The sequence below is a fragment of the Coenobita brevimanus genome, chromosome 77 (assembly GCF_032717465.1).
Source record: "Coenobita brevimanus isolate Jiangsu-jjx chromosome 77, ASM3271746v2, whole genome shotgun sequence".
NCBI classification, from domain to species: domain Eukaryota; kingdom Metazoa; phylum Arthropoda; class Malacostraca; order Decapoda; family Coenobitidae; genus Coenobita; species Coenobita brevimanus.
The window spans coordinates 1398118-1409403 of record NC_137030.1 but is presented as its reverse complement, the minus strand read 5'-3'; the positions used below and the strand labels follow the sequence as shown (position 1 = coordinate 1409403).

The window sequence follows — 11286 nt, the reverse complement described above, 5'->3', positions numbered from 1 at the left end:
CTTCACCACACCCACCCTCTCTTCCCACCCACCCCATCCTCAAGTACTCCACCCACCCCACCCTCACTCTTTAATCCAACCACACAGGAAGATTCCATACATCGCCCAAAATCCCTGATCTTCTCTGCTTCCACTCTCTCTCCGCCCACCATTAGCAAGGCCACTGAGGGAAGCTGACAAAGACGAAACATTATGCTTAAGTGTCATAACAAAACAACACTAGGGTCACTTCTATGCGTTACCGTCATCCACAACTCGCGGCCGCACCAGCATGCCTTTGGTGTGGACGAGCCTTACAGAACTATCTATCTATCTGTTTGTTTATCTATTTATCTGACCATCTATGTATCTATAGTCAGACGCCTTAATCCTGTAAGGGGTGGCCGCAGACAAATCGCCTCCATGTCGCCCTGTCCCCTGCCGTTTCGCTGCCCACACCCCAATTCTCATATGCCTCACCACTGCATCCCCCCATCTAATCCTCGGTCTCCCCCTCCCCCTCCCCCTCCCCCTCTGCCATTTCGCTGCCCTTCCCCCAACCGACACCTAAATCTCTCACTTATCTCTCTACTCCAACCCTTCATCTAATCCTCGGCCTCCCCCTCCCTCTCCCCCCTCCACCTCATTCACATACAGCCTACTCTCGTTGTTAGTCTCTCACTCTCTATCCTCTGCACATGGCATGGTATAATTGTCTACTTGCTTTTATGTGGGTGTGTTTGTACTGTGGTTTGCAACGGAATCTGAAACGTTTGATGGGTTTGGTTTTAATATTTACTGAAAAAACTGTGACACCAAATCTAAATTGGTTTTACATTTACGATCATTCTACCCGTCTATCTATGTATCTATCTGCCTCTCTATTTATCTATCTGCCTATCCATCTGTTTATCTATCTCAGAGAAACTGTGACAATATATCAAAATGTTTTATTATTTACAAGCAGTCTATCTGTCCATTTATCTATCTATCTATCTATTTACCTGTCTGTCTATCCATGTATCTATTTATTTATATCTATCTATCTATCATCTCTGTTTATCTGGCTGTCTGTCTACCTATCGACCAATCATTCTACCTATCTGGCTGTCAACCTGTCCATCTCTCTGACTACGTATCCCTCTCTATCTACCTACCTATCTATCTATTTGACATCGGACCAATGGCTGCCTCATCGGGAGCGTAGTGTCCAGTGGTAGAATATATAGTTCAGATATTTAAGGCGTGAGTAACCAGTTCCTCTTCCCTGAGCGGCATTATCTGAACAGTGAGCCCCAACCACCCCTAAGATGCAATGCCTTAGGGACTACATCCGCTTGCACTGCCTGACCCACTACACCACCAGGCATCCAGAACTACATACACTGGCACTGCCTGACCCACTACACCACCAGGCATCCAGAACTACATACACTGGCACTGCCTGACCCACTACACCACCAGGCATCCAGAACTACATACACTGGCACTGCCTGACCCACTACACCACCAGGCATCCAGAACTACATACACTTGCACTGCCTGACCCACTACACCACCAGGCATTCAGAACTACATACACTGGCACTGCCTGACCCACTACACCACCAGGCATCCAGAACTACATACACTTGCACTGCCTGACCCACTACACCACCAGGCATCCAGAACTACATACACTTGCACTGCCTGACCCACTACACCACCAGGCATCCAGAACTACATACACTTGCACTGCCTGACCCACTACACCACCAGGCATCCAGAACTACATACACTTGCACTGCCTGACCCACTACACCACCAGGCATCCAGAACTACATACACTTGCACTGCCTGACCCACTACACCACCAGGCATCCAGAACTACATACACTTGCACTGCCTGACCCACTACACCACCAGGCATCCAGAACTACATACACTTGCACTGCCTGACCCACTACACCACCAGGTATTCATCTGTTTGGTTACCATCTTAGCAGGGCTACAAGAAACCTTTTATTTTTTTATTTTTTTATTGCCAGGAAGAAGAAACCAAAGGCCAGGAGCCAGCAAGATTGTTCCCTCAAAGAATATATATATATATATATATATATATATATATATATATATATATATATATATATATATATATATATATATATATATATATATTAGGAGACAGTTGTTATAATAAGTGAGAGTTAAATATACAGTGACAGAAGCAGGGTATATATTATGTTTAAAAATACAGTCATCACACCTGAGTACAATTTTACAGTTAAAAAGTCATCACACCTGGTTACACTACGGTGAAAAATAGTCATACCTGGATACAACATTGTGCTTAAGGAAGACGTATTAATGTGTAAAATTTAGAATAATTCGCAAGGGAAGACATGTTACGGTCTTAAAAGCCAGTTTGAACTGAACCGTGAGCCTTAACACAGCTGAGGGCAGGACGAATCCGTTGTGCACTCCTGCTCATAGGGGTCGAAATACTGTCCAGTGGGACAGGAAAACAGCTCTTCATCGCCCGGGAAGTACTCATCATCGTTGCAGTGGTAGTACTGGGTGCAGTCATACGGGTTGGCTATCTTGGTGTCTTTTTCAATGCAGAACACTAAGCACGGGTCACAACACTTACTCTTATCTTCCTGACACTTAGTTCCATCCCAGTACGGGTTGGGTGACGTACATGTTTCCTCCACCACGGTGCCTGAAGGACTGCAGATGATGTATTTTATGCATTCCCTCCGGTGTGCTGACGAATGTTCACCAACACATTCATACTGGCAGTCCGGGACGCAGTGAGGAAAATCTGAAGAACAGCCAGGGCCTTTGTCACAGCCCTGTATAAGGTTGTTATACACCTCGCCTTCTGGACACTCTAATGGCACAGCGCTGGCCACCCCGTCCTGGCACATGTAGTATCGTGTGCAGGATTTAGGGTCCCACGTCTTGTATCCGTTGGAAACGTCGGTGCAGTCTGGTGTGCAGCTGCCCTCATAAGTGTACCCCAGTGCACCGCCCATCAGTCCCACCTGCAACGGTACACAGATCACTGCAACATTGCATACAAGGTGGTTCCTATACGTGGTGGTCTATACACAATGTTCCTCTTTCACTCAGCTGGGCAATTTTTTCCCGCGTTGTGGGGAGCTGAATATGTATGAATGACCCACACCACTGCCACACCCACACCCACTGCCACACCCACACCCACACCCACAATATCGCATACCGGGTAGTCCACAAATAACGCAGCCCAAATATTGTCATGCTACATCCCCCAACACCCCCTGCATCTCACTACAACCCCTCATACACAGAATTACTTTATTATTATGTAGGTATCAGCCCTCGGCGGGAGATTTAAATATCCACCCTCACTTGCTATGTATTGAAGTTGGGTTCTCTCCAAGCTTTTATTTTTGTTTCATGCGATTTTGACCTTTATGTTGAGATATCCCCCCCCCCTTCCAGTAGTGGTAATGAGGGATTCGTGGGATCTACTACTACTACTACTGTTACTACCACCACCAACCACCACCAATACTTTCACCATCACCATCAGCACCCCCACTGCTTCTACTACTATTACTATTACTACTACTACGACGACGACTACTATTACTATTATTATTATTATTATTATTTCTACTACTACTACTACTACTATTACTAATACTACTACTATTACTACTACTACTACTATTACTAATACTACTACTACAGCAAACATGAATACAATTAATACTTCACAGCACTAGAGGAACTGGACTTACAAGGAATATCAGTAAATGCAGGGAGAAAGAGGCCATGATCGTGGTTGTAGCTGTGCTTGTGAGCAGTGGTGGTTCCGGGGTAGTTGTAAGAGCTGTAGTAGTGGTGGTAAGAGTAGTGGTGATGGTGTCAGGTATATACTGTAGGTGTGCTTGAAGTATGGTTGAGATGGTAGTTGTGGCAGTGAGTAGAGATGATGGTAGACTGGCGGTAGTGGTAGTAGTAGTGAGGTGGTCGGGGGAGTGGTGAACTATATACTAGCTACTCTTTTATCTCTCCCTCCCTTCTCTTCACCCCCATTCTCTCCTCCTCCTCCTCCCCTATTACTTCCCCTCCCCTCTCTCTCTCTCTCCTCCACTACCCCTTCATCATCATCAACTTCTCCCCCTCCCCCCTCCTCCCCCCCCTCTCTCTCTCTCATAGCGGTGTCACGGTTACTTTCTGTACCATACTTGTAACTGTTCTTAGGATGAAAAACTTTTACCCATGTGTCACTGTACCGAACCTTTCTGCACCATGTGCGTGTCACTGTACCGTATCTTTTTGCACCATGTATGTGTCACTGTACCGTACCTTTCTGCACCATGTAAGTGTCATTGTACGTTTTTGCACCATGAAAGTGTCACTGTACATTTTTGCACCATGTAGCCTAAGTGTCATTGTACCTTTTTGCACCATGTAAGTGTCATTGTACGTTTTTCCACCATGTAAGTGTCATTGTACCTTTTTGCACCATGTAGCCTATGTGTCATTGTACCTTTTTGCTTTCATGTACCCTTCCTACTTGGCCTTCATCGACAAATTTATAGAATCGTAGGGCAGTGGTGAAAACACACACACACACACACACACACACACACACACACACACACACACACATTTGGGAATCATCAGGTGTGATCGTGACAATACAGTACACCAAGGACACACACACACACACACACACACACACACACACACACACACACACACAACAAACAAACAGTAAACTAGGTACAGTATTTGCGCCTACATCAAGTTTTACTTTGAGTGAGAGAGAGAGAGAGAGAGAGAGAGAATCACCACTTCTTCATCCCCCTAAACAATAAAACGATACGAAGATCATTGATATTTCCCACGTACTGTACTTTCTCCCAGTCCATTTTCTGTCCTAGCCACCTAAGGTTATATAAGGCAGTGTCGCGTTTTTACCAGTGGCATGTTTCTGACGGGAGGGGTCGGGGTCACAGCTCCTGTTGGGTGGAATCTACTGGTCTTCACTACCACAGTTATCAAGACTATAATTACTACTACATCTACCACACCTACCAAGACAACCACAAGTACCTATATCTACCAACAACCAGAACTACCCCTGTTTGCCAAAAATGTCTCCTTTTCATCGATTCTTGCTTTTGCTGGTAAATACGAAAACTATTTCATTATTTATCTGGGCATCTACTTATTTACCTTATTATATGTGCGTTTCTATTTACAGTACTAGGTGGTAAGAAGGGCGCCTACCATCCACTCACTCGATGTAGTGCTGCCTTTAAATGACCTTACAGTGACTGGCGAGCTAAGAGATATACTACAACCTAGAAAGCCATTAATATCGCCTTGTGGTCTAAGGGGTTCAGGCGCTTTGACACATGTATCTGCATTAAACGACAACGTTCAGTAACGACAAAGGCAACAATAACTAAAATAATTGATAACTGCATTAGGATCACAAACGCTTTAATTACTAGGGCCGTCACCAGCAATATCATAAATAAATATGTATCATTATCGTGTTTATCAGAAATTATTGGTTAGCGTTATGGCACTGTCCAGTCTTAAGGTGTTTTTCTACTACATTCTTACTGTTGTCATAGTGAGGGAATACTGAAGCACACACACATACACACACACACACACACACATATGCACTTCATTGCAGACACACAAACTTACACACATACACTTCAACACACACACACACACACACACACACACACACACACACACACAAATTTACATTACATTCTCTCCCCCTCCTCCATATCCCTGCTTGAGTGTACTTAGATGCAGGGTTTGTAGATGTGCCTTGTGTGTAAGAAACAAGGTCAGAGGTTAAGCAGACGAAAATAAATGACCTGACCTCAAAATGATGCTTTAGTGGGTCCAGAATGTCTGATGATGATGATGATGACGATGATAATGGTGGTGGTGGTTGTGGTGATGATAGTGGTGGTGATGATGGTGACGATAATAGTGATGAAGTATATCGTATTAACCATATTATATTTTTTGTGCAGGTGGTGAGTGCAGTGGGTGTAGCTGGTCAATGTTCCCCAGAGTGTGATCCAGAATGTACACCAGGTGACCACGCTGCCGACCCTATGAACTGCCGTCGCTACTATGTTTGTCTGGAAGATTGTAGTGTCAGCGATGTGCCGTTTGAGTGTGACGAAGGCTACAAGTTTGACAATGCAACAAAAGCCTGTTTGGAGGAAGACAGCCCCGATTTGCAATGTGCGTACTGCGAACCAAAGTGTAATTACATGTGTCTGGAGGAAGCTGATTTACCTTACTTCGCTCCTGACCCAACTGACTGCACGCAATACTTTTTGTGTGGTATGGGGACCCCACCCCCGACTCTCACATGTCCAGAGGAAACGTATTTCGACGGGGAGGAATGCCAGGAGGACCCGGCTTTATGCTGCGACCCCTGTACGGTGTTCTGCGAGGCAGCCTTCACGGAAATTGCAAATCCCTACGACTGCACTAAATTCTACCTCTGCCAGCAAGACAAGTACTATCCGGAAGAAGATGAGGCGCTTAACTGTCCTGCAGGGCAGTACTTTGACTCCAGCGCTGGCCACTGTTCCACGGCCGCATCATGTGTACAACCCTGTGCTCCAGCGCTCAGGGAAGCCAATTGTACTGACAACATTCCATCTCTCGGGACGGTATTCTGGTGCGGTTACGAGGCTTACTGACACCTCTTCCTTACCGGTTTATTTCCGATTCTGCTTCGTTACCCTATCCTTGTAGTGTTATTCATGCAATCTACGTCTCTATTAAAAAGATATGAGGCAGAAAGGAGGGTAGGCTATTACTGGGTAGTTTGGAAAATTAATCGTTAAGGAAGAGGTGCTACACAGCCTCCTCCCGACAGGAATACAAGCCTTGGTCTTTGTCTCTAATGCAGTGAAGTCTTTTTATCATTTTATTTTCCATATTTTGCTGCTGTTACGTAATTTATGGAGCTTGAGAGCATGACGAAAGCTGTATCTAACCCACACAGGTATGAAAATAAAACTGATGGTCTATCTATTTATCTATTGCCAGACGCCATAATCCCGAATGGGGTGGCCATTTGACTCTGAGTTATTTGTTTTACAGGGAGGGGCACTAACCCTCCGCCAACCCACTTGACACGTAGGAAGCACGTATGGTTTGGTTATATGGTTACCACCCAGCGTTGTAAATGGTTTCTTGGCTTACAGGAAACCATTTGGCTTATCACTGAATGTAAACCCACCTGTAACGGAAAGAAAAGCATTAAGTAGTGACAGGAAAGAAGATGTTGAAAGCTGAATAAATCCCCACAGGTAAGAAAAAACAATAAAACTGATGATAAAGGCGATATCTGACCCCCATAGGTAATAAAGAAAAAAAAAAAACTGATGATGAAAGCTGTATCCCCCATAGGTATGAAATATAGAAAATAAAAGTGATGAAAGCTGAATAAATCCCCACAGGTAAAAAAAAAAATGACGGCGAAAGCTGAATAAATCCCCATAGGTAAGATAAAATAATAGTAAATCCGATGACGAAAGCTGAATAAATCCCCACAGGTAAGAAAAAAATAAAATGAAATAAAACTGATGAAAGCTAAATGAATCCCGACAGGTAAGAAAACAATAAAATACCAATGCCAAGAATTCCAATTTGATTAAGATGTCACGGAAAGGAAGAGGTTAAAAACTGTGCTTCTGTACTGCAACCCTGCCTACGTAAAATCCTTAATCTGTAGCGTCTGAAGTCAGTGATCTTAGTAAGAGTGGAAGGCTCTGGAAACAGGGAAGACTAAGGCAGCTGGGAGGTAGGCAGGGAGACTCATCCTTCACTGTGATAGCCTGAATGAGAGAAATATTACCAGCGAGAAGGAAAAGGAATGGATCATGTCTCCTATCGTTCTGCCTGTCTCAATTTTCATTCTCACCTCAGTGTTTTTCTCTTTTTTTCCACCCTCAGCCTCTCCACCGACCCTCCCTTCCCACCCACTTCACCCTCACCTACTCCACCCATTCTCCCTTATCACCCTCTCCATCCTCACCCTCACCCAACCCTAACCTACTCCAACCACTCCACCCTCACCCTCACCTACTCCACTCACTCCACCCTGACCCTCACCTACTCCACCCACTCCACCCTCACCTACTCCACCCTCACCCAACCATCACCAACTCAACCCACTCCACCCACACCCAACCATCACCTACTCAACCCACTCCACCCACACCCAACCATCACCTACTCAACCCACTCCACCCACACCCAACCATCACCTACTCCACCCTCACCCACTCCACCCACACCCAACCATCACCTACTCCACCCTCACCCACTCCACCCACACCCAACCATCATCAACTCAACCCACTCCACCCACACCCAACCATCACCTACTCAACCCACTCCACCCACACCCAACCATCACCTACTCAACCCACTCCACCCACACCCAACCATCACCTACTCAACCCACTCCACCCACACCCAACCATCACCTACTCAACCCACTCCACCCACACCCATCACCTACTCAACCCACTCCACCCACACCCAACCATCACCTACTCCACCCACACCCAACCATCACCTACTCAACCCACTCCACCCTCACCCAACCCTCACCCACTCCACCCACACCCAACCATCACCAACTCAACACACTCCACCCACACCCAACCATCACCTACTCAACCCACTCCACCCACACCCAACCATCACCTACTCAACCCACTCCACCCACACCCAACCATCACCTACTCAACCCACTCCACCCACACCCAACCATCACCTACTCCACCCTCACCCACTCCACCCACACCCAACCATCACCAACTCAACCCACTCCACCCACACCCAACTATCACCTACTCAACCCACTCCACCCACACCCAACCATCACCTACTCAACCCACTCCACCCACACCCAACCATCACCTACTCAACCCACTCCACCCACACCCAACCATCACCTACTCAACCCACTCCACCCACACCCAACCATCACCTACTCAACCCACTCCACCCACACCCAACCATCACCTACTCCACCCACACCCAACCATCACCTACTCAACCCACTCCACCCTCACCCAACCCTCACCCACTCCACCCACACCCAACCATCACCAACTCAACACACTCCACCCACACCCAACCATCACCTACTCAACCCACTCCACCCACACCCAACCATCACCTACTCAACCCACTCCACCCACACCCAACCATCACCTACTCAACCCACACCCAACCATCACCTACTCAACCCACTCCACCCTCACCCACTCCACCCACACCCAACCATCACCTACTCAACCCACTCCACCCACACCCAACCATCACCAACTCAACCCACTCCACCCACACCCAACCATCACCTACTCAACCCACTCCACCCACACCCAACCCTCACCCACTCCACCCACACCCAACCATCACCTACTCCACCCACACCCAACCATCACCTACTCAACCCACTCCACCCTCACCTGACCTTCACCACACCCACCCTCTCTTCCCACCCACCCCATCCTCACGTACTCCACCCACCCCACCCTCACTCTTTAATCCAACCACACAGGAAGATTCCATACATCGCCCATAATCCCTGATCTTCTCTGCTTCCACTCTCTCTCCGCCCACCATTAGCAAGGCCACTGAGGGAAGCTGACAAAGACGAAACATTATGCTTAAGTGTCATAACAAAACAACACTAGGGTCACTTCTATGCGTTACCGTCATCCACAACTCGCGGCCGCACCAGCATGCCTTTGGTGTGGACGAGCCTTACAGAACTATCTATCTATCTGTTTGTTTATCTATTTATCTGAACATCTATGTATCTATAGTCAGACGCCTTAATCCAGTAAGGGGTGGCCGCAGACAAATCGCCTCCATGTCGCCCTGTCCCCTGCCGTTTCGCTGTCCACACCGCAATTCTCATATGCCTCTCCACTGCATCCCCCCATCTCATCCTCGGTCTTCCCCTCCCCCTCCCCCTCTGCCATTTCCCTGCCCTTCCCCCAACGGACACCTAAATCTCTCACTTATCTCTCTACTCCATCCCTTCATCTAATCCTCGGCCTCCCCCTCCCTCTCCCCCCTCCACCTCATTCACATATAGCCTACTCTCGTTGTTAGTCTCTCACTCTCCATCCTCTGCACATGGCATGGTATAATTGTCTACTTGCTTTTATGTGGGTGTGTTTGTACTGGTGTTTGCAACCGAATCTGAAACGTTTGATGGGTTTGGTTTTATTAATTACTGAAAAAACTGTGATACCAAATCTAAATTGGTTTTATAATTTACGATCATTCTACCCGTCTATCTATGTATCTATCTGCCTATCCATCTGTTTATCTATCTCAGAGAAACTGTGACAATATATCAAAATGTTTTATTATTTACAAGCAGTCTATCTGTCCATTTATCTATCTATCTATCTATTTACCTGTCTGTCTATCCATGTATCTATTTATTTATATCTATCTATCTATCATCTCTGTTTATCTGGCTGCCTGTCTACCTATCTACCTATCATTCTACCTATCTGGCTGTCTATCTGTCTATCTCTCTGACTACTTATCCCTCTCTATCTACCTACCTATCTATCTATTTGACATCGGACCAATGGCTGCCTCATCGGGAGCGTAGTGTCCAGTGGTAGAATATATAGTTCAGATATTTAAGGCGTGAGTAACCAGTTCCTCTTCCCTGAGCGGCATTATCTGAACAGTGAGCCCCAACCACCCCTAAGATGCAATGCCTTAGGGACTACATCCGCTTGCACTGCCTGACCCACTACACCACCAGGCATCCAGAACTACATACACTTGCACTGCCTGACCCACTACACCACCAGGCATCCAGAACTACATACACTTGCACTGCCTGACCCACTACACCACCAGGCATCCAGAACTACATACACTTGCACTGCCTGACCCACTACACCACCAGGCATCCAGGACAACATACACTTGCACTGCCTGACCCACTACACCACCAGGCATCCAGAACTACATACACTTGCACTGCCTGACCCACTACACCACCAGGCATCCAGAACTACATACACTTGCACTGCCTGACCCACTACACCACCAGGCATCCAGAACTACATACACTTGCACTGCCTGACCCACTACACCACCAGGCATCCAGAACTACATACACTTGCACTGCCTGACCCACTACACCACCAGGCATCCAGAACTACATACACTTGCACTGCCTGACCCACTACACCACCAGGTATTCATCTGTTTGGTTAC

The 11286-nt window shown here is 46.8% G+C and overlaps 2 protein-coding genes across 2 annotated transcripts; one reads left to right on the top strand and one right to left on the bottom strand.

Annotated features, from left to right (window-relative positions):
- Nucleotides 1-2402: 2402 nt before the first annotated feature.
- LOC145408410 (peritrophin-44-like) lies at nucleotides 2403-4265 on the bottom strand. The gene is made up of 2 exons (XM_080279138.1): nucleotides 4248-4265; nucleotides 2403-3005 (listed from the first exon to the last, which is right to left on the bottom strand). The coding sequence occupies exons 1-2, from the start codon at nucleotides 4263-4265 to the stop codon at nucleotides 2403-2405; spliced, it is 621 nt and encodes a 206-aa protein (XP_080135264.1).
- Nucleotides 4266-4297: 32 nt separating this feature from the next.
- Nucleotides 4298-6710, top strand: LOC145408409 (uncharacterized). Its single transcript, XM_080279137.1, has 2 exons — nucleotides 4298-4333; nucleotides 6027-6710. Exons 1-2 carry the CDS (start codon nucleotides 4298-4300, stop codon nucleotides 6708-6710), a joined length of 720 nt encoding a protein of 239 aa, XP_080135263.1.
- The last annotated feature ends 4576 nt before the right edge of the window (nucleotides 6711-11286 follow it).